The 24,229-nt window shown below is 42.5% G+C and overlaps 1 protein-coding gene and 1 long non-coding RNA gene across 4 annotated transcripts; one reads left to right on the top strand and one right to left on the bottom strand.

Moving 5' to 3' along the window:
• The first annotated feature begins 4,043 nt into the window (after positions 1–4,043).
• Positions 4,044–19,794, top strand: WEE2 (WEE2 oocyte meiosis inhibiting kinase). Of its 3 annotated transcripts, XM_039860965.1 has the most exons (11): positions 4,044–4,278; positions 6,006–6,057; positions 7,949–8,121; positions 9,330–9,451; positions 14,329–14,475; positions 15,144–15,251; positions 15,374–15,459; positions 16,075–16,245; positions 17,870–18,012; positions 19,056–19,135; positions 19,509–19,652. In XM_039860965.1, the coding sequence occupies exons 1-10, from the start codon at positions 4,169–4,171 to the stop codon at positions 19,093–19,095; spliced, it is 1,152 nt and encodes a 383-aa protein (XP_039716899.1). In that variant the 5' UTR covers positions 4,044–4,168; the 3' UTR covers positions 19,096–19,135; positions 19,509–19,652. The 3 variants fall into 3 exon arrangements, with proteins under 3 accessions (XP_039716899.1, XP_039716898.1, XP_039716900.1); XM_039860964.1 differs by lacking the exon at positions 19,056–19,135 and having other exon boundaries at positions 4,045–4,278; positions 19,509–19,794; XM_039860966.1 differs by lacking the exons at positions 4,044–4,278; positions 19,056–19,135 and adding an exon at positions 4,806–5,580 and having other exon boundaries at positions 19,509–19,794.
• On the bottom strand, positions 8,519–24,195 carry LOC120601210 (uncharacterized). The gene is made up of 6 exons (XR_005652390.1): positions 24,107–24,195; positions 17,654–18,004; positions 15,997–16,252; positions 15,123–15,230; positions 12,069–12,283; positions 8,519–9,469 (listed from the first exon to the last, which is right to left on the bottom strand). It is a non-coding gene; the product is annotated as an uncharacterized LOC120601210 (long non-coding RNA).
• Between the last annotated feature and the right edge of the window lie 34 nt (positions 24,196–24,229).

Here is a 24,229-nt window from a genome sequence, read left to right as displayed (position 1 = left end):
CACATTCCCTGTCTGAACATCTTCATATCTTTGCTGCTGCTCTTCCTGGAAGTCCTCACTCCTCTGTGGCCTCGTGAAGTGCAGGCTCCTCTGTGATCTGTGAGCAAAGAGGTAGCTAGTTGATACTTCTGTGTCAGCTGAGGACTGCACAGAAGCGAAGGCCCCGAATAGTTAGCATGTTCCTTATTCTTGTTGCGACTGGTGTCCTTCCACATCTTCCACATTAAAGCCAGGGCTGGGGCAGGCTTACACCTACTAGACGGGTACCACGGTGTGTGAGCCTTAGGACTGGTCCCGGGTCTGCTCCCTGCTGGCTCAGCTCGTGCATTTATGATCATCGTCATAACATCTGTGCTTCTGACTGCGGTACAGTCACTGTCAGCTGGTCTCTTTAGTACCTTGAGTATGGGCACCACGTCCACCAGGAAATACTAAGCTTCTCGTCTGAATTGTAGACAAACGACTTTAATATGCTCATGTGTCCATCCATGGATTTTTTCGATGGTCCCACCCAACACCAACCAATCAATCATCCACTGATTTTTCCGAAAGTCGGAATGTTTTTGATAGATGGAAATTAGGCAGACAGTGGGCTGAGAGAACATGGCTCTGAGCAAGAGTCCATAGGCAAGAAAACAGGATGTGGTGTGTATATTCCATCCATTCATTTAAAACTTAGCCGAACACCGTGGCATGCTAGCAGACTTTCTGCTGTCACACCCATTTACGGCCTTCAAAAGGTGCATGAAATAAAGTTAAAAACGCAACTGGAACGATAATTAAAGTTCCGATCAGGTATGCTAGAGCAGCGGCATGACATGATGAGAAAGGATTAGGAATGGAGTCTCAGGAGGTGAGAGAAACCTTTCCAAAGAGAGTACTGTTTGAGAGAAGTCTTAAAAAGTGAGTTGTAGCTTGCCAGGCAAAGAAGGAGGGGTAAGAACTCGAGGCCAAGGGCAAAGCCTCTACCAAGCCGTGGAGCCGAGAGGGCGTGCTGCCTCTGGACGCCGGCGTGTTATTCACCGTGACACGTCTGTATGTGATGGAGGGCAAGCAGGGAGGCCCGAGTGTAGGCAGGAGCAAGGTCAAGGTTTTAGCCTGAAGCGTTGAGAGAACTGGTTTTCAGCAGAAGCATTTTCGAAAAACCATGACCTTCCTATGAAGGACGGAATGGAGCAGGAGAGCGCCTAGAGGCAGAACGGTATTCGCAGCAGATCTGTGGAGAAAGGAGAAGGGCCTGAGCTCAGACAGTGGCGGACAGCGAGAAACAGATGTTTAGGAATCCAGCGAGAAACAGATGTTTAGGAATCCGTAACTGACTTGATGGAGGGGGCGAGGGAAAAGATCTAGGGTGCAGCCAGGCTTGAGTGGATGACACCTGGAATCCAGATAGGTGGCAGTCAAGGATGTACAGGTTTGTCGAAAGCAGAGACGTCACGTAAATAACAGGATAAACGGGTCTGGAGTGCAGGAAAGCAGTCTAAGTTGGAGGTCTATACGTGGACATCATCGGCATACAGGAAGCTATTGAAGTCCTGGACGTGGGTAAGTCCACACAGCCTGAGTGCCGGCGTGAGAACAGAAATGGTTCGGGTTAGGAATCTGGGGAAAATGCCAGGATTTGAGGGACAGGCAGAGAACAGAGTTTGGGAGGGAAACTGGAAATGCAGCTGGGAAAGTACATACTTTATGTAGTTCGGATCCGGTCAGAGGAGAGAGGCCAGGGCAGTCACAACTGGAGAGGTTATGACACAGACAGGGGCGCCCAGGTAAGGAGCATTGGTTTAGTTCAGCCTCGCCCAAGGGACGGGACCGGAAATCACGTGACGTGACCTCAGCTCGCCACCAGGACTCCGGAGCAGGAGTAGTGAGAGAACAGCTTCCTTAGGAGGCAGCCAGGTCCCTGTGGCCCAGCGACCACTTGGGAGAAGGGATTCAAGCATCAGGGGATTAACTGGGCCTTTCAAGCTTTCCCCAGTCCCACAGCCCTGTGACACTGTGCCTTCGTGTGAGGCTGCCACTGTCTCAGCTTCTTCAGAAGTCAAGGAGCTAGTCCTCAAATTCCCGTTTTTTTTCCCCTTAATCATCTGTAACAGAGCCGTTACTTATAAAATTAGCTACACTCTCTGGGGCATATTTACTCTCAACCTGGTCATCTTTCTAGAAAATTTCGATCTGCTATCTTTTTGTGAAATTCCTTTCATCAATCTTATCCCAAACTATATTCTTCTGTTTCAAAGGGATTATTCATAATTTTGCCATTCTGGCAATAAAATCCATGTTAATATAACTAATATCCTTCCCTATAAGTGGAGCTCACAAAATCTATCCATCTTGATATTTCCAGACCAGAAATTCTGAAATCGTTTGTCCTGATACAAATACTTTTCTTTTCACATGTGATAGATGCATTTTAATTTCCACATGATAATCAGCATCGCAAAAAAAACGTTTCTCAGGGAATGATTTACTATAATTCCAAATTCGTTTCCTGAATCATGTTGACAACTGAGAAATATAGTTGTACTTCTTTTGAATCAATACCAGGCCCTATAATAAACTCATGGAAAGATCGTGAGTCTGCCACTGATGGCTTCTCTGACAACCCCCCACAGGGTTATTCATCCTCTGAACCCTAAGACATATGTAAAAACCCTTGTAAAAACTCTTGACTCTGGCAGCCACATTTTTTTCATTAAAAAAAAAAAAATGTTAGGTACTGTGTATACTCTATAGCTTCCTTCATTTCTGCTTGTATCAATCGCTTAGTGCAGCGGTCCCTAACCTTTGTGGCACCAGAGACCGGTGCTCCTATAAGAACCTAATGCCTGATGATCTGAGGTGGAGCTGAGGCGGTGATGCTAGTGCTGGGGAGCGGCTGCAAATACAGATGAAGCTTTGCTCACTGGCCCTTTGCTCACTGGCCCGCCGCTCACCTCCTGCTGCGTGGCCTGGCTCCTATCAGGCCACGGACCAGTACCAGTCCACAGGTTGGGGAGCCCTGCTCTAGTGAGGATAAGTTCAACGCTCATTCTCTGTAGCCCCACGTTCTTTAATTCCAGTACTGTGCACTGAAGCATGCAGCTGGCAGTTTACTTGCCTCTCCGTTGAAGAGTCACGGGCAGACTCAGGACAGCAGAGTTCTTTTAGGAAGAGCCTGGCCTGCCATGCTGGCGCTCTGAGAATTACACCATGGCCCATGTCGACCGCTGTGCTCCTGAAGACCTGTGACCTAGGTCTCCCTTTGGACCCTGGCGTTTAGGTCATTCTGCTGTCCCATCGGAACTCTTGGTCTTTGACCTCTCCCCTGCACACTTTTCGGGCTGCTTTGTGGTTTGCTTTCAGGCCTGTGTTCTCACTGCAAGCCACCTGCAGTGCTAAGTCCCGCGCAGTTTTCTGTTTACCGTTGTGCTGGTCACACCACTGCAAAGCCTGAGGTCTGAAGGACTGGGCGTATTACTTTTCCACTTTTTTACCTCACTTCATGCTACATTTTCAGCGAGACTGGAAGTTTCTTCTTCCATTTGAGTCTATGAAATCTTTCCCTCACAAAGCAGTCATTTCTGAAACATCATCAACTGCTAACAGACTGTTCCTGAAGAGCTGGAATTCTCCTCTGCACCCCTCAGCATCTACCTCAGCTCCTGCCACTTAGTAGGCAGCAAACATGCATTTTAATGAATAACTGAGGGGAGGGTAAAGTGTACACTCTGAGAACATAAGGACCAGGTCTTCTAGAGTCACTTCCGTTTGTCCAAGCCTGAATGTCATCTTTAGGAATAGACCTGGTGGTTTTCACAGGTGGCCATCGGAATTGCCCCCGGGGAAGGGGGCGGGGCATAACAAAAGTGCATATCCCTTTGTGGATCCCATGAATCAGAACAGCTAGAGGTAGACTGGGAATCCGTGCTTTTCATACAAGGGCCAGTTATGAAGCAACTAGTTTGCACTGAACCAGATAACCTCTCAGGCCCCTAACAGCAATAACGTTCTTTGGTTCAAATATTAACTAGCTAACTGACAGAATTTTTGTTTTTCTAACTCACCCCATTCTAATGTGCCATTTGTCATCCTCATTCAGGGCCTGCTGAGCCAGTCGGTTATTTCTTCAACAGGGAAGCCCCCCTCCCGAGGCTCTAAGCATTTGAGGCTCACGCCTGTTTCCTTCATGGATGAAATGACCTCATCGGCTCTGGTTAATATTAATCCCTTCACCCCAGAGTCCTATAGAAAACAATTCCTTCAATCCAGTGGCAAGAGGAAAGCCCCAGGAGATCTGTAAGTGCACTGTGTGGCCTGCCACTTTTGAGAACTGGTCTTACTGTGGTCAAGAAGGGAGAGCGTTAAAAATTAGGAATGAGAGCCCTGTCTGAATGAACCTGACATGGCTACCCATTCCCTCCTTTCTAAATGTCACTGTTGGTTTTAACTTGCTTTGTCACAAAGATCCTAGCATCTTTCCATTCTGAAGTGCACGGGAAGGTGCCTTCTCTGTGAAAGAACAGACAGAGTCAGCAGTAGACCTGTGACCTCATCAGGAAGCTGGACAGGCTGTGGAATTGCCTTTGAGGGCTCTGCTCTGCTTCAGGGAAGACTGGCCGTTGGGGAAGGTGTGGTTCACACTTCCCAGACTACGTTGCGGTTTCGAGTCCAGCTTGTCTGACTGGCGACGAGAGCTATGGGGCAAGCATTTGAACTTCTCTGCAGGTGATGGCACATTGGCTGACGAGGAAAAGATAGGGCTGCTTTCAGAAGTGCAAAAAAAAAAAAAAAACGGGAAAGCCAGACTGCACTGTTGTGTGCATCACTCAGGGATGTGTTCTGTGTCTCTCCAAGGCGTCTTTGTTACGGAACGGAAGTGCCTCTAAATGGTCCAGTCATTTGTGCTCAGATGGAGTCAGCAAAATAAATGCACAGCTAGCAGTCCGAAGTTTGCAGAGCTTTAATGTGTTAAATCAAGTTGTTTCTTTGGGAATCACTACGTATTAATCAGCTGATGGCCGGAATAGGTTTTCTCAGCACTGTCTCCTGGATCTTAAGTAAACAGGACTTCAGCACAAGTAAAGGGTCCACTTTTGCTACCAAGAATCCTATTGGTTTTAGCTGTTTAGGATTATTTATAAACCATCAGAATTAATGGGTTCACCTCTCGCTGAAGCTGGCCAGGATAGACACTTAACCTGCATTCTTGGCAACGGAAGTGGTGACACTTCAGAAACGTCACTTAGTGCTTCTGAGAGGGTGTTTTTCTTCCTTATTGATTGTTTTATAAAGTTTAGAATGTGATATTAAATTTAAGTCACAAATGCCAAGCATCGATTTATTTCCATGAGTGTAATGTCCTCCATTTGCCATTACTACCGTGTACTTCTCTAAAGGGAAAAAAATCTACAGCTTGGCCGATCTAGAAACGAAAATCTTAAAGATCCAGAACGCAGCTGCTCATGCCGGAGAAGACGTCTGTCAGAGACTTCGGCTTGTTGAAAAGTCATCGGTGATGTCTTAGCCAGGGTCAGAGCTCATGTTGCTAGACTTAGTCTGCCTGTGACCTAAGACGTGCAAAGCCAGGTTCCGGTGGAGGTGGGTGCTGGAACGTAGTGCGGTGGCAAATTTCACTGACGGTTTCGCCTGTGTTCTGTGTGTTGTTTGCCTCCAGTTCTCAGCATATGCTGTTCTAGTTGCCTAAAACCCCTCCCTTTTCCCTAAGCTGGTTCCTACTCTTTCCTATCCTCTTACATATCCTCTCTTACATATCCTCTCTTTTAGGAAAGACTTTTACTCTTGAAATAATTAATTGGGTGCTGTCTGTGGTATCCCTTGATATCTTGTTCTTATTCTCACCTAGGTTCTTCTATTGAAATTTTCTATTTCTCCCTGTCCCCAAATATAAATTGAAGAGGGGAAGGAATTGTCTTATTTACTCTTACAGCCTCAGAACCTAGCATAGTACCAGGCTCAATAAATGCGCATGGTATATTGATATCACTTTTTTTTTTTTCTTTAAGTGGGGAAGCTGGTCCAGGAGAAGGCAAGGTAGAACAGGGGCTGCCTGCCAAGGTAAGTGTCGTTCTCTGGCCCAGCTGTATGACAGTCATTTCACCCTCCGTCTTCTCTCTGTCTCCTCTCTCTTACCCTCCCTCCTTTCTTTCCTTCCTTCCCTCCACCCCCATCGCCAACATTTCATAGCAAATGTGCATTGCAACTGAATTTATTTGGACTCCCATCAGGGTCTATATTCTTAGACAGTGTCTGATATGTATATTGCTAAATCATCACATCAGAATATTTTTAAAGTAAAGGCCACTGCTTCTGTCTTTGACCCAGGGGAAAATTCCATAGTTATGGGGTAGAGAAGTGAAGGAAAAATCAAGATATCTAAGGTCCCCAAGTAAAAAAAACGGAACAGTAAAAAGAAAGCATGAGCCAGAGATTTAAACATAAAATTTTACCTCTTAAATGTACCAATATCTATTGATTTTTATAGTGTTTACCATCTTTGATTTAATATCCCTCATTTGATAATCTAACCTAATAAGACTGTAAAAACTGTTGCCAGAAATGTTTACTGCGGCCTTAACTGTCATAGCAAAAAATAAAATCAAAGGGGGAAGTACTAAATGTCTAATAATAAATGTCAGAGTAAATTTAAAGTCAGTGGAGTACTGAATTGCCATTAAGACGTTTATAATATCACGAAAACATTTCGACGTTCGGCGTCCAGAAGCGGGAGGGACTGAGGTCAGGGGTGACGAGGGTGAGGAGCTGGCTTATCTGGTATCTGAGATGAGGATGGGGGGTAGTGAGTGAGCACCTGGCAGAAGGCCCTGGGGACTCCGATTGGAAGTTTGGAATCCTAATGTGAAACAATTAGGTGTGTCTGAGTCCACGGTGTCATTTTCCCAAAATGCTTCTTACTCTTAGAGGAGATAAATACAGAGCTGGCAGCTATAGCAAATCTAGACATGGAAGAAATGGAGCTTGAGATTGGCAAAGGGCAATGAAAATGACAGATCCTGCTGATGAAGACTGATTGGTATTTGATGTCGAAAGCGAAGAGCTAGTAAGAGTCAAAATTTTAAAACTTCAGATGAAAAATTCTTGCTAATGGAGAAACTGGGAAAGTGCTGACTTTGTGGAGAAAAATCAGCTTGCAATAGATTCATATAAGTTTATGGAGACTTGTCATAGCCACCACTTAACTGAGGATTTACTATATGCTCGGCGTTTTGCTAAGTTCCACACACATACACACACACATGCGCACACACAACCATGCACTTCCTCATGTAATGTTTCAAAGAACCCGGAGTAGTAGTTGCCATGAACCTCACCTTACAGATAAGAAAACTGATGAAAAAAAGTTCAGTGATTTGCCTGGGGTTATTTACTAGCAGGGCAATGAGTGATGTTGCTGGTTGGCCAGTAGGGGGAGTGGTTGCTATGTCTGAGCACATGACCCGAACTCAGCAATTTGACAATTTTGTTTTCCAGACCGATTTTTGAGAAGGCGAATTGAACTCAAGATAAAAACATTAGCAGCCAGAATGTGAGACACATAGCCAAGTGTCAAAGGGAAGTGTTTTGTTGTTTGTTTTGGTATGCTCCACTCCGATCCCAGCTACTCCTTCAGCTGAGGACAGTAGCTCTGGCTGAGTAGAGGTGTCCCTATAGGAACATATCGAGAAGAACAGTATGGCCAGAGAGAATAAGATAGAAAAAAATGTAACATAGGAAAGAGAACTGTCAGTGCAGAGTTGTACGGGAGGTTTCAAAGAGTACAGAGAAGAGAGTCAGCATTCGGGGAGGTTCTTGCTGCCATAAATATGGACACAGGCAGGATCCAATGGCTATGCCTCAGAAGTCTTTTCGAAAACTTAGTTATGCCTCAATTTTATTGCTCACAATATGTTAGGAAGGATTATTCTAACTTTTTACTAAAATATTTCAGAGGTGTGTTCTACGAGAAACTGACATGACTTCCCGCTATGAAAAAGAATTCATGGAGTTAGAAAAAATTGGAGTCGGAGAATTTGGTACAGTCTACAAGTGCATTAAGAGGCTGGATGGATGTGTTTATGCGATAAAACGTTCCACGAGACCGTTTGCAGAATTATCAAATGAGTGAGTACCTTTGAAATGTACTAGAAGTACAAACCTGGATTTGGAAAGCTTTTTCTTGTTAAAATATTTTAAATAATATTTTAACGATGTCATTAAAAATATACCATTTACTGCTTTTTAAAATCATCCCACCCCCTCCATTGTATGTTGTATCACATTCGAACACTTTTGAGTTTTCCAAATCAGAGAGAAGTTATATCCTAAAAATATACCATGGTCATTTGAGCTGTGTGTGTGTGTGTAGCATGCGTGTGTGTGTGTGTGTGTGTGTGTGTGTGTGTGTGGTTTTTGTGGTTTTCTGGTCTTACTGCTTTTTTCCAAATAAATAGATTTATGGAATGATCTTCTGGTGCCTGTTTAGTTCATCAGAAATATTGCCAAGTAGGAAGCTGTTAACTCACTGGTTTTTCTATTTTGTATTAATAATGAATCCAATAGTCAAGTTTCAAAGGCAACAAGGAAAAATTAACACGAAATTTAAATTTCATTCCCAGAAGTAATTTTTTTTTCCAAGGAAAACCACCAATTTCAGATCTAGCCAATGCTTTTTATGAACTGTGGGGCTATAATACTTATGCCGAATCTGAAATTACAGACTTTGGAATTCTTCATTTTTATGCTGAAATTCACCAACTACCTTACATTTCGCTTGTGCTGGATCTATTCCCAATGAATCTCTCTCTCCAAGGCCGTCCCTGTGCCTACATCGTATCGGCTGAGTTGAATATCGACTCTGACCATCTCACCTTCACAAAGAAGGTCGAGGGCCCATCACAATACCCACAATCAAGTCTGTGGTGGCCGCCTTCTTAAGCCCATCAAGGTTTTTGGATTATGATACAGTAAAGCTAAGGCCTAACGCACGCGGCCATTGAGGTAGTAACCACCTAAAATACCTCTTTACCTGCGCCATGTTTGATGCAGAAAATCGTGGACTTTGGCACCACGGTGACCAGGATTCTGCTCGCAGGTCTTCTGCTGTCACCAGCTTAACGTGGGGCCGGTCACTGAACTTTCTGAAGCCTCCGTCCTTGTCACTGTATCTTACTAAGTGGTCATGAAAGTCGAATGAGGTGAAAGAGTAAGCAGGCGGTGAGCACGGAGTCAATGTCCTGCCGCGGTTAATGATGCTTCACAGCTTGTCTTCCAGCAACGCTTGTGTGCGCATTATCTGGATTCGTTTTTCTCAATGCTTTTCTCTCTCCTAGGAATTCGGCTTTGCACGAAGTTTACGCTCACGCAGTGCTGGGTCATCACCCCCACGTGGTACGTTACTACTCTGCGTGGGTGGAAGACGAACACATGATCATTCAGAATGAATACTGCAATGGTGAGTGTGGACTCACACCTGTGGAGAGGGAGGTGCATGTTTAAGTCCTCCAGAAAAAAATCGTTGCCCCTTCCTGCTGGGGATAGCGGAGCCACACCTAAAAAGTCTGCACTGTGGTTTCCCCTGGAGGCAGAGGGCTGGAGAAAACGAGCTGAGTTAAAGGAATTTCAGGTTTATGCTAGTATGCATTTCTTTCAAAGCTGATGTGTAGCCGATACAGAGAAGCTCTCACTCCCTTCACACTTAACCCGAGAGAGAGAACTTTTACCCCAGTGGTTTGAATAGCAAATCATCCTTTTACCATCTGCTAGGCATTCTAAAAGATGCAAGCCATGCTCTCTACCAATTTCGGGGGGTGGTAAATTTAAACAGCCCACTTTTGAATAACTTTCAAGCGGCTCCCTGAGTTTGGGAATCGTGCATGCTGCTTACTGCTTCTTTCCTTTCAACTTCAGTGTCCTCACCAGAGTCGTGGTGTGGGGTGGGGTTCTGGGACTGAAACTCGGTGACTTCAGGTCTGTTTTCGTTCAGGGACACTCATACATGGTAACCGATAAAACTATCCCTCTGGGCTACTTAAAGCTCCTCTGGTTTAACATATTTCTAATCCGTGATTAAGGGGTTGATATAAAAACACTTATGTGTTGTTATTCTTGGAACTATTTTTCATCAGAATGTTCCATAGCAAAGTGGAAAGGTGCTAACACACCGAATAGAAGCTTGCCATTATTGTAGGAGCAGCGGTCCACATTCTGGCATCTTAATATTGGCTAATGGCATCCCTCTTACCTTAACACCCCGTTCCCCATATGCCCACCTAGATTTTCTCTAATAGTACAGTCTGTCTCTGAGTAAATCTAGTAACCACCAGATTGAGTATGTGTGTCCAGCCTGGCTTTTGAGGACAGATCAGTGACAAGGCTTCATCCTTGTATAAATTAAGTATACAAGTAGGTAAGTAAGTAACATTATGAAATGCTAGAAACACAGAAAATGGGGCACATATCCTGAAAAGTAATAATTCGGCCTTTCTCTCATTGTTTTCTTATAGCCTGATTTCTTTGTACCCTTACCTCTGAACTTTGTGGGGTTTTTCCTCTAATAAGTTCACTCTAAATCCCTTTTCTAATAGTCTCTTTGGGATAAAGAATGGACCCTTTCCGTATACTCGTGACTGAAAGGCTCAGACTTGGCTTAATCATCTTCTCTTAATTTTCTCTGATCATAACCTGAGATTCCCTATCCCTATCTTCCCTCTCTCTGTAAAGGATATTGGGATATTGGAGTTATTTCCCTGATGTTTAGTTACTAACAAAGATAAGGTTAAATAATAAAAATTAACGAAGTAAAACGAAACTGATTTGGGGCAATGTAAAGGTTTCAGATATTCAAAAAAGAATAAGATGGAGTGATTGTTCACTATTACAAATCATCTAATTCTTTTCAACATCGGCACACCTCTGCAAGCTTAACACTGTATTAAGCTCTAGGGTGAGATGAGGTACGTCCTTCAAGGAGCTTTATTCCACTTGCTCTGTTGCACAGTAAATACACACTAGGCAAAGCCAGGTGGTGCAACGATGGGTAAAATGCGTTTGGAGAAGGTGAATGTGAACGCGGTGCAGCTCGGTGTGGCGGAACGGGCCAGGCTCCACGCTGGCAGACCGGGCTTTCAAAGCCGGCTCTGCCGCAGACAGCCGCTGGGATGTCACTTACTGTCTCTCTCTTCAGTGAGATTAATATTTACTTACGGGAGTAGTTTGAGAATTAGCCACCACCTGTGTCAAATGCTAGTGCAGTGTTAATACCTGACACAGAGTAAGAACTCAATAATAGTTGCTATTAGAGTAGTCTGAGAAAATCTCATAAAGGAGGTAGGACTTGAAGAAGGCCCGGCAGAATATTACTAGGGTTTAGGGAAAGAGAGAGAAGACGCCCATTTAGGGTGACAGCCTGCAGGCAAAGAGCAGGATGGTACTGGGAGTGGGTCTGGCCGAGCAGGCAGTAGGTCATTAACAGTACTGAGGTGATCGCATAGGAGGAAGTAAGATCAGCAAGGATTCTGGACTAGATTATGGGGAATCACTGTGCATTCATCATGGTGGTCCACTAACTTCATTGGGTACTTAACAATTAAAATGTAACTCTGACTTGTCAAAATGTCACTCAAATACATCGAATCTTTCCAATGTGATCTAATCATGGGAAATAAAGCATGCCCTACGTGTTTGTAGTTATGGATAATCCATGCTGAGACTCTGCCCTGTGGCTCTAAATAAAGGGCAAGTCCAAAATATGCGTAAGGTAGTAGAGAAGTCTGTGCCTCGTTCCTTTTCCTCCCTTCCCACCCCGTCCCCTACCTCTCCCTCTTTCTCATCTCTTGCTTCTCATGCCCTGCCTCCCCACGCCCACCCTGTCCCCGGTCCCCCCAGCCTGTCACAGCAGTCAGGCTGAAACACATAGAGTTATGCTTTTACCTCAGATTATAAATTAGATCATTTAGATGACAACTATTAGAGACAGTCATCTGATTTCCCCTATTGTCCCTCCTGAGCCCTGAACCAATCAAATGTTCCCTCCTCCTCCCCCACCCTGGCCAACATCCCCTACAAGTCACCTCTGGGTCAGCCTCTGCAATCTAAAGGTTTTCAGTAGCAGGTTGATTTTGGAACCACAGGGATTCTGTCTGATTCAGGACTGGATGACTAATCTCTTCCTAAAGGCAGTCTTTTCTTGTGATGTCTCTGTCACTGAAGTTTTACAGAGCAGGCTCGTCTAGAATGGGGTTCTTACATTTGTCCGGGTGATGTGACATCCAGAAGTTGGTGTCCTCTGTGAAACACCATGAATATCAGTTATATTCCCCACCAAACAAGGAACACTGTACCAGCAGAAAAACATGCTTACGTTGTGGGTAGCAACATAAAAGCAAGATTGTGAGACTATAAATGGATGAACAAAATATTCTGTTAAATTGTTGGTCTGCTTTTTAACACTGCTAGAAGGCATTAGCTATTTATTGCTATTTTTGTTTTGGTATCTGTTAAGCCTCATGAGCAGACAGGAAAACATAGATACATTTTTCTTAAGGTTTTTTTTTCCTGCCATGTGAGGAAAGTACCTTAATTTTATCTAAAGGAAGGAATCCGGCAACCCATCTCACAGATGAGAAGCTGCCCAGAAGCTGGTTGTTTCCTTCTAGGGCACAGTGCTGGCCATTGCGGCAGCCATCCCCAGGTGGCACCCTGCGTTACGGGGTTTAAGGCTCCAATGTAGTTGGACGAGATGAGTAGGGGCGAAGTTCACAGTTCATTCAGTGTTGCTATGTCTATAAACACATACTTCCTTGCTAATTCTACTTAGTAAAGAGCAGTTACTTAGGCTCTTCTATACGAAGTGAAAGATCAGCTTGAATACTTTTGCACAAATGGGTACTTTTCAGTAACTTCTACTACTGTTAATTATTACCTGGCTAAATTTCATATTACCTACAGAGCTTCGCAGTAATTAAAAGTGCTAGCACTGGTCTAGTTACTCTTGCTAAGTACCCGTAGCTCTTCAGGGGACTGGAAATATTTCTGCTTGTAATCTGAGAGAACATAGGAAAGGTACCTCCGGGATGCTTCTTTCTTTCCATACCTATTATGGGATCCTTGACTTAGTCTTTTTTTTTCCCCCCTCTGCTGCCAGGATAGACATTCAGTTCAGGAAATATTACATGCCAGACCTTGGGAAAGTGAAGATGAGACGCAGGGCCTGTCCTAAAGCAGCCCCCAGGCTAGAAGGGAAACTTCTAGTGTACGTGGTGCCTGGGTGCAGCCCTCCTCCCCTCGTCACCGCTCGTAACCTCATCTGCAAACGTAGTCTCGGGGTGACTTTGTTTTAACAAGCTGCAACACACCCTTAAATGTCATCTGTAGTAAACATTAAGTTCTTTCCTAAGAAGGTTCACAGTAAAAAACAAAAACAAACTTTAGCCTTCTGTGTTTCTGAAAGGGGCTAAATTCTTTTCCTTTCTGAACTTAAGTATTTTAACATGACAGATCAAACTTTAAGTTCAATTTCTACATAACGAACTTTTAAATATGGATTTCCTAGGACATCTTACATCTGAGATCCCACTGTTCTGATTTGCACTTGAAGGGTGTTACTATGGGCTTTATAACCACGGGGGCGGCGGGTAGGGGGTGGCGGAGAACACGGGTCTCTGTTATTTTGTCTGAAGAGGCTACCAGTGAACACCAATTAATGATATAAAGGGTTTGGAAGCATTCTAATACCTTAATTCAGGGGCATCTAAGATCAGGTAGTCAAATGAGCCCAGACCTTATTATTCATAACAATGATAAATCAAGAGTCTATAGCTGATGTGTAAATACTGTGGCTCAAATAGGATTTAGGCGTGCTTGATATTTTATATTTTCCTTGGGTCAGCAATCGTTACATGTTCTTATTTTATGATATATTTTTAAGGGAAGTAAACTTAGAATCGATCACATTAAAATTAATAATGGCTTATAATTACTAGGTTGACACTGATGTGGAATTAATCATCATACCAATAGTAGCTACGTGACTAGGGCTGGTTGGTCTCCTGGTTAATAATTAGGTAAAACTTTAAAACGTATATGGGGGCATACTCAAGGCATTAGGGCCATGTACTAGATACCTGGATGTGGCATTTTCTTTTCCTCTTTGAAAGCCCTGTAATTCTTTCTCACATGTCTGTGGTATAAATGGGGGGAAGATATTATTATGTTTTGCATGGACCACTGAAGTAAACTAGACTTGCTGGACCGAGTTCATTTGAAAGGAATTTTTTGAATATTTTCTACGCCTTCGTCTGTACGGTTCATACCTTTCTTGTTCTTTCCTAGGTGGGAGCTTGCAGGCTGCTATATCTGAAAACATTAAGTCTGGCAATCATTTCAAAGAGTTGACACTCAAGGACATCCTTCTACAGATTTCCCTTGGGCTCAAGTACATCCACAACTCTGGCATGGTGCACCTGGACATCAAACCTAGTCAGCGGCCCCCTCTGCCCCCTGGCTGTGCTTAGCACCTTCCCCACTGCTGTCAAAGTCTGCCCATGTGGCTGTCAAGCATCAAAGATGATGTTTGCTGGCAGAATCCTTTTCTTTGTTTCCTCTAAAAAAATTTCAATTAAACAGCTTTAACCATTTTCTTCCTGGGCTCGGGGGGATAGAAAAAGACAAAACCCCTTCCCAGTGAGTGAAGCCAAAGTATGAAAATAAGTATTTAATTTACAAGGCAGATAAGTGACAGCCATATTGGCTATACCATGACTGTGTTAGTGCCATTCTCTAATTCACACTGATCAAAGTGAGCAGAAATGAATGGTTTGGCACTCATTAATGTGAAACGCAAGAAAATGTTACTATATTGTGGGGGTTTTTGTTTTGTTTTGTTTTTGCTTATTTCTCTGTTTTGAGGCCACCAGCCTCTTCAGAGGATAGGGTATGTGTGAGGTCAGTTTCAGTCAAACAGGTATTATCAGTCGCTGAGCTGTCCAAAAGGAGTGTGAGAGATTTCAGGGCAGGAAACAAACCTGTGGTCCTGTTATACACACACAGAAGAGGAAGGAGGGTGGCCATAATGTCAAATATAAACAAGAATCTTTGGGGTGAAAAGCATAGGAATCATTACTTACATCAGTTCTGTATTTTTGCAGGTAACATCTTCATTTGTCATAAGATGCAGCGTGACTCTCCTGCAGTCCCAGAAGAAACTGAAAATGAAGCCGATTGGTTTCTCTCTGCTAATGTAATATACAAAATTGGTAAGTCTGCCTTATACCCAGACCTGTACACTATTATCCTATTAAACTTGTACTGATGACTCCATTTATTCCAGTTTTGAGAAAGACATGCTTTTAAAGAGCTCTATTTTTTCTTTTTTTAGGTGACTTGGGTCTTGCGACATCAATAAGCAAACCCAAAGTGGAAGAGGGAGATATTCACTTCCTGGCTAAAGAGATTTTGCAAGAGGTATAGATTAGAGAAATGGAGGCTACTTTATAATCCACTGAGCCTTTGGGCTCTCAAACGAAGGTTCACAGTACAAGAAATTAATAGTATATATGTATAATTTAAATGTATATTATCGCCTTTCCTATTCAGAATGGAGACCAAAGATAGGAGAGAAACTTTTCCAACAAAAGCATGAGGAAAGCCGGCTCAGTGATGGATTAATCAATATTCGTACTGTTCTTTGTAAAGGTCCTTCACTGTTTCTAGTATTTCTTAGAATTCCTAAACTCGTCGATTACCTAGTAGGAAGGAAGCTTATTGGTTCAACCCATCTTTATCCCGCCACTCTCCTTTTGCTAGCACGCCGGCTCTGGTCATTGAAGTGACGTTTAGTTACCGGCCACCTCTAGGAAGTCTGTGGAGTCAGGCCTGGCGCAGCAGGGTTGATCGGGTGGATTCGTGCTCCATCCTTCACCCTCTCTGGAAGTAAAGCACTAACCACGGCGGATGTGACCTTGCCCGCTGTGTCTGATGAAGCTCTCATGCTTTATGAACCTTTCTTACCAGTCGTTGTTTAGTCTAGGCTCACTTCACTTGGCGAACCAACTGGCCTTCCCATCTTCTGTTTTGAAGGACTATCGGAACCTCCCCAAAGCGGACATATTTGCCCTGGGATTAACGATTGCCGTGGCCGCAGGAGCAGAGCCATTACCCAGCAATGGGGCCGCGTGGCATCACATCCGCGAGGGAAACCTTCCGCCTGTCCCGCAGGAGCTCTCGGAAGAATTTCACGACCTGCTCAAGGTGAAATCTTAGGAAATAAAGAAGAGATAGGACTGTCCATTAAAAAAAAAAAAAATGTAACGATAAGTAGGTGGGGAAAGGGAAATGGAGACGTTGTTAGAAGGAAGAAGGAAGCATGGCTAGGAAGGACCGAAAGCTTCTCAAGGAAACCCAGAGACTATCTGAAAACCTTTTATATGACTGTTTTAAAACCACGTTCCTTTTTTTTTTTCATTTGCCCTTCTGAAGAACTTTGTGAGGTGGGCAGTCGAGGAGACCGGGGCTCAGAGTAGCTCCTTCTAGTTCGCCTCTGATAACTGACTGACTCCAAAATCAAACCAGGTCATTTTGCTCTTATTGCGGGGTTGTGACTGTGGGAATATTACTAAAAAACTGAATCTTGAGTGTATAGAAGAAAATACAAGCGAATTCATTGATTGCTAATCGACAATACCACCAATCGTTTGAACTATTGGAAGGAAGGTAAGGTCAGTTCAGGAATCTGTGTGTTACTTGGACTCAGTGATGCCTGAGTATGCATAAGAACAAGGAAAGGAAGGTCATACACTGAATCAAGGGTACAAAAAGTCTACACCATCGAGAAGCCTAGAATTCTACTAAGAAAACAAAGTGCACATGTAAGATTTACTTTAGGGCATAAGGACCAGGATCAGTTAGGATCCCTAAAATAGCCTTAGAATTATCTACTCTCCTGGAGATTAAAGTTCAATTTCATAGTTTACCTAAAAACTTCAAATTTAGTTACAAACCTGTCCTTCCTCACTTCTCCTTTCCTGAAAGAAGGCAAACCGTTCCTTCCGGTGTTTTTTGTTCATAGTGTAATTATTTATTTCTAGATGTAGATTGCTCTCCAATGTACGAGATACTTACTGAGTATCTCAATGCTGGCCCCGTGCTAGGTAACACGTATATGTTACTTTGTTTAATTCTCACAACCATCCAGAAGGCGAATATTGCTATCTCAAATATCAGGAAAGGGAAACTGAGTTTTAGCAAAGTTAAGTGACCCGCTCAAGGCTACGTAGTAAATGGCGGAGCTGGCTCTTAACATGGGTCCCCAAATGGAAGGTTCGGTGTTTTCATTATATGACACTGCTAATTGCTGTAAATAATTAGGTATTTTCTATTGTATTCAAGTCATTTTAGGTTACAGGCATCCTCTGCCTGAAGATAAATGCTGTAGGAATATTGTCGTGGTAGGGTATCCTTAATTAATTTCAAGTGAAAAAGGAGCATGCTGTGGTAGAAAGTAAGCTGAACTCAGAGCTGGGTGACTTGGGTTTTAGTCTTGGCCCTGTCAATGACTAGGCCAAGTGACTTTTTATTTCAAGACCTCGGTTTCTTCCTGTTTAAAATTAAGGCATTAGATTGGTTAAGCATCCAACTAGCTCTAAAATATGATACTTACAAACAAGTCAGAGGTATGGATGACGGATGCTACCAGGTAAGGATGGTATGCCTGTCCCAGTAAGAGCTACGTCATCACCTATTTCTTCCCTCTGCACAAAGGAGAAGCATAGTTGCACAAAATTCACCGGCAGAAGCTGGGCTGGGTTGGCTTGGGTAGAGAGATTTCCCCCACAGCGAAGCTTCTATTTCCTCTCTTTTGGTCCTACATCATCAGTACATGATCCACCCTGATCCTGCGGACAGACCTTCTGCAGCGGCTCTGGCCAGAAGTCGAGTCCTTCGTCCCTCCCTGGGGAAAACAGAAGAGCTCCAGCAGCAGCTTAACTTGGAAAGGATGAAGACGGCCACCCTGGAAAGGTAGATTTTGGATATCAGAGTTGAGAAAGAATCTATATGTGTACTACTCACAGTGACATGACTGGTCTGATGTGCCTTCTCTAGGGATTCAAGTAGAACCCAATGTTATAATACATAGCAGCATGAGGCTCTTTGTAGGGTGGGGCTGGAGACTAGACTGTTTGAGAGAGAAAATTCCAGTTAATGCAAAGGAAGCAGAGTGAAGAGTACCAGGAAATACAACTGGTAAAGAAAACTTAGTAGGATTCTGAGTGAGACAGGTGTTCAGGTAACTGGTGAACGATCCCCCAAAGCAGGAAAACCATAGTTAAGGCAGGAAGAGACCTATTTTAGAAATCTGTTAAATTTCAGAGACAGGCAGATACTGTTTTGATACATGTTTAGAGGAAGAGGAATTTTTTCCAAGCCAAAGGAAATGGTCTGATTACTTATTCATGTAAGCTTGTATTCATGTATACATTCATTTATTAATCTATTCCTTCACTAAACAAATGGAAATTAATTAGATGGGCTGGGCAGGTATAAAGGTCAGACAGGTTTCAGTTCTGAAGGCATTTTAAAGTGATTATGACATACACTGTGTACTACTGGAAATATAAAAGGAAGAGATGAAAAATGGTCCTTGTCTAAAATAAGCTTAGAAATCCAACTTCTTTTGGTACACAATCCATCTTAAAATGATTAATTTGAAAAGTCCCCAAAATGATTTCTTGGCAATGAGTTGTGGAGGCTCTAGGTAATGCATCCTAAGTAACTTTATATATATATATATATTTTTTTGCTCTAGTTTTAGATCCCATTTTTCCAGCTAATAAACAAAATACAAAATACTTATATATATGTTATAACAGCAATATAAGTATTTCTTAACGTGTGGTGTGTACATTCCATGAGGCCAGCTATGGAGGCACAGGTAACTAACTGTCTTTAGCAATTACCAGCAATGAGCATGTGTCATAGAGATGGGGCAGATGCCTTCTTGAAATTGCCTACACTAGCTTTTTCCGTAAAAAGCTAGGTAGTAAATATTTTATACTTTATGGGCCATGTGATCTTTGCTGCAATGACTCAACTCCGCTGTAGTGATGTAAAAGCAGCCAGGGACAATATACAAACGAGATGGGTATGGCTAAGTTTTCAAATAAGACTTTATTTACAAAAATAGGTGGCTCTCTAGATTTGACCCACGGGCCGTGCTTCAAGGACCCCACAGTTTTCATATGTAGCCAGTAGAGTTATTCCCTTAAATATAAATATTTTTAAGCTTAGAGACCTTTTATGCCCCGATCAGGATTTAAGACACCAAACCTGCCATGTCTGTGGCACATGTGTGCTAGCCATTTTTTAAAGACAAACAGGAGCGAATTTTCTATTCTGTGTATACCTTAAGCTCGGTTCAATAAATACTGAAAGAAAAAGAAAAATCTGTTAGTTTTGATCATAAATATTATCTCTAATTAGGACCAAGTAACATATTTTTTCTCTTGTATTGTCAGGGAACTCAGAGAAGCCCAGCAGGCCCAGTCCCCTCGGGAAGACCACAGCGACCCTGGGGTCTCCGGGACCCCCCAGGATCAAGAAGCACCAAACGCCTGGTAGGAAGAAAGAGTGCAAAGTCTTCAAGCTTCACCTGTGGGACCCTCTCCCCATAAGAACTCATTTCACACCGACCCACCTTTTACCTCACAGATTCTAGAAACAGATTTTGACTGTGTCAGACTTCCTCTCGTTCATGGAAAGATTAACCAACTTGAATCCCGAAGATTTCAAAAACCACTCCTAATTTGGCATCTGCAGCCAAGATCCTAAAGCTATTAAAGCCTCTTATTAGTAATGATCCTAAGTACAATAACCAGCAGCCATTTCCCTTCTCATAATCCTCGTACCACCTATTGATCAATCACTCCTCAAACCCACAGTGCACAACAGGAAAGCAAGGGCTTCTCAAATGGAAGAAGAGACAGAATCAGCCCTCGGTGCAGCCTGTGGACTAAGAGGTTACTCTAGCTAATTACCTACAAAGGGTCTCGGTGACTCTCCCTACACACGGAAAGACAATTCTGTTTTGAATTGTGGTAACAGCTTACAAGAAAATGTGCCTGGATTTCAAAAACATTTCCCAGGTCATACAATGGTACTGCTAAAAGAATTCTCAGCCACTTTAAGTAGTTTTCCTACTGTATTCTCTGAATGGAGAGAGTCCCTTTCTCTGATACTGTATTTATGAAGTACAAATAACTTCGTCATTATGTGAGGTGGGTAGAAATAAGACTATACCTAACTTGAAATTTCTGAGCTGGTTATCAACTTAGGAAACAAAAATCCTGGGTAGAGGGCGTGAGGGAAATCTGATGTCATTCTCCCTCCATCTATTTGCCTTGACCCTCTTCTAACTGTTATGGCTGGTTCTGATTTTCTGGGTGTCACCAATTTCTCCTTGATTTTATCAGAATTTGGCTTTGTTTCCTGTGGTTTTATATTTTATCCAACTCCTTTTCTCTGTACATATTTTTAAAGAAATAGAATAATTGTAAATAAAGGTTTTTATCTTGTCCGAAGCCAAATATGGGCAAAGCAGTCTTCTTTGCAATATATAACTAACCAAGAATGAGAAATTTAAGTTGGACACCATTTTATGAGTAGATAGGGGAGAGAATTCAGTAGGCTGGTACCAACAGGTCTTAGCTGCAAGGCTCAAAAGCTAAGAATGACCAAGCTTTGATACAAAATAATGTTAGTCATAAAGGCATTTGATAACTTCTAGTTGTGTCATATTAATGACAGTAGCTTGTTAATGGTTTGTAAGCTTTTTTGCTGCCTTATTTTCCCTTAATTTTTTAAGTTTTTTTTAATTGAATAAACCATCATATCATTTTTGATTGTCTCGGAGTGGCAGTTCTTTCATGCAATTAAGTGGGGTACAGTGTTCCATATTGCCCATTGCCATTTAAAAAAAAAAACAACTAGTCTTTATTCAAGGTTTTAAAATTCAGTTAATTTTTCTGTTGCCTTTCCCACTCCAGTTATCTCTCCTGCAGTGAGTGCAGTGCAAGGTGAGCCACAGTTCGGGATTTATAGCCAGGTATAGTATTAAGAGTATGCAACGTATAGACCAGAATTCTTTGGTTATACTTGTCTTCTCAGGCATTGACAGCTACAACTACCAGGGTCTCTGACCCTTTCTCCACCATGTTCCTCAAAGCCTCCCCTAGCACCTGGTGTCAGGCTATTGGTTTCTCTCTCCCTCTTCCTCTGCTGGGCTCCACAGTGGCAGAAAGTCACCAAAAGAGCAGAAAGCTGCAAAGACACTGTTGAGTATTAGAGGGACTGGGTCTATTTTCAATTTGCAAGGTGTGTCTGTTTTCAATTTGCACAGTGCATTCTGCTTAAAAAAAAACAAACCATTTCCACATTCCTCACCCCAAAGTACTTGTAAATACAGAGAATGAGAGAGAGATTAGTGGCATAATAAAGAACAAACTTTTAGGGCCAAATGATTGGATATGGATGAATAGACATAGGTGATCTAGAAGTTTTAAAGATGATTCTGAAGTTTAAGTTTGGGAGAACCTTGGTACTATTAAAACAAACAAGGATCTTAGAAGGGGAGAAATTGTCTCTGAAGGAAAGGATAAATTTAGTTTTTCATTTGACTCAACAGCTCAAGTGCAAGTAGGATTTTAAAAATCTTTTTTAAGTTTTTATTCTTCAATTAGAGTTGACATTCAATATTATTAATTTCAGGTGTACAGCAGAGTGGTTAGACATTTATATAATTTATGAGGTGATCCCATTTTAAATAGGAAATTGTTGGAGGGCACTGACAATAGTAACTTGGTGGTGTGTGGGATGATTAATTTCTGTGCAAGGCCTGAAGGCAGTATAACAGTAATAATGGAAAAAAATGAAATAAGCATTGCTAAGAAAGTCATTTAAAAAAGTCAGGGGGCTATTAAGGAAGTGGGGCCTGTGCACATCTTTGGCCTCAGTTCTCAGAGTTGCTATTAACTTGCTAAATCTGTTGCTAAATGCAGCTCAAGGCCCAGCCAGAAACATCCTGGACTACAAACGTCCTGGAACAGCTGCTACGTGGACATACATGGACTTTACTGCCCTCCTTGTCGTTTTCACACACACTTCCCCCGCCCCCCCAATGTTTGCATGTTGGAACTAACCAATCCCTGTTAACATACAATCCTTCAGTTGAATGAAAGAATTGCATTATGTGGGTTTATAAACCCTGCCTTTTTAAATTTTCAGTGTATAGTTTGGGTTGCTACCTGAATCTGCGTCACTTGGATTCAAATCCTTTAAGACCCCAAATAAACTTTTGATTTGTTTTACAGCCTCAGATCTTTACTGGTTAACAATGGTGTTTCAGAAACTAAACACCGTGAAGGTGGAAGCAAAATGGAGATAAATGTCTAGAAATATACTGTGAATGAAAAAGGGGCTATGCAATAAGCCTGAGGAGCTTAGTGGCCCAAAGTGACCACACAGGATGGTCTGATCACGAATTCCTTTCATGGGGGACAGGCACGTCCCAGGCCTATAGCTTCCTCAGCAAAGGTCAGTCTTTACCTTAAGTGAGCCCTGTCCAGTATGCATCTGGGATAACATACCTTTGGAATGTCAGAGTAATTTCCTTTTCGTACCCCTCAAAGGCATAACCACGAGCACCAGAGCACAAGACCGCAGAACCCCTTATTGTTATTTTGCTCCTCACACACCATCTCCATGTGCTGCGTTAATTATTAAAAATCCTGTAACCACCAACGTAAAAGCATGCTTTTCCATTTTGCTTTTTATCCAATCCTGGAGACCCTCCCTGATGCTTTCTCCCACCTCCTTAATCTACCACCAATGGATTTCACGCACCTTCCTTACGTCTTCTCTTCTGATTCTAATGTATAAAGTAAACTGCAAAACTGCCATTCTCTGCAGCATTTGAGATTTTGCTCCCCGGGACACATGCGTCAGTTTAGCTCAATAAACTCATAAAAATTCTCTACAAGTTTGGACGTTTCTTACATTGACAATACCAACTAGTAAGTCAAACTTTTAAGAGTGGGTTAAGATGTGTTTTGGAAACCATGTTAATTAAGTGGTTCATATTTTTTTCTGTTAAGGGCGAGAATGGGCCATTGAAGGGTTTTAAGTAGGGTCCAGGGGAAATTTGCATGTTAGAATGATCTGGAGGGTACCTTCCTTTTCTAGAAGCTGGACAGTGCCCTGACCAGGAGATAGAGAGGGCTGGTAAAGCCCCTTCTGGCCTGTATTCTGCAATCTGTGGGGCTCCATACTCCTCTTCATTACCAGGGCCTGGATTAGGGTGAATAAAGCAAAATTTAAGAGGTGCCAAAAAACGCGGCCATCAAGATTAATAACACTTTAATGCAATATTTAAAAAATCTAAAATAAATAAAATACCAGAATTGAAAATAAAGACAAGATCAGTAAGCTGAAGTTAATTAAAATCATTTAAGATGGCCACTTGGTTAAGAAAAATTGTCAGACATGGCAATTCTTACAATTGGGAATAAGAAGTACACTTTGAAATTATTATCAGTTCACCTCTATTAAAGCCAGGAAAGTAAAATTATAATAAAAATTTTTGGTATAAATAAAATATTTAAACTTAAAACAATGTTGTGAATTTTAATACATCTAATTTTCAAATATTCAATATTCAAGTACTTTGATGTTCTGAAAAATAGTTTTTATTACATGAAAATATAGGGCCAGGTGCACATACATATTCCCTTGTGCCTCAGGATCCAATATGGCTCGAATCTCGTATGTGACTAAAATTTTAATTTTTTTGTTCACGGGGTTTTATATTAATTTTGACTTTTTAAAAACATTGCATTGAAATATCCCACTGCCAATTTTTTGGCGCCTCAGTTTTGCGCTGTGAGCTCTGACCCGACTCCTTTTCCTCGCTTTCTTACTGTTTTAGGAAGCCTGTACCTTTCTAGTTGTTCCCCGAGGTGGAGCTATCTCTCCGGGGCCGAGCTGGGAACCTCGTCAAATAATTCCGTTTCATTATAAACTTGAAAACGGCCCCACTCACCACTTGGCGGCGTCGACTTACCTGCTCTCGTGAGGTAAAAGCTTCCGGAACTAAGGCGGATAGGGGGCGTGTTTCCCGCGGCGTTGGCCGGCGGCAATTCTACTACGCACGCCGCGGATTTCCGGTTTTTCTTCCTCTCGCGAA

The sequence above is a fragment of the Pteropus medius genome, unplaced genomic scaffold (genome assembly GCF_902729225.1).
Source record: "Pteropus medius unplaced genomic scaffold, Ma_sr-lr_union100, whole genome shotgun sequence".
NCBI classification, from domain to species: Eukaryota; Metazoa; Chordata; class Mammalia; order Chiroptera; family Pteropodidae; genus Pteropus; species Pteropus medius.
The sequence above is the reverse complement of the archived record's forward strand: the minus strand, read 5'-3'. Positions and strand labels throughout refer to the sequence as shown.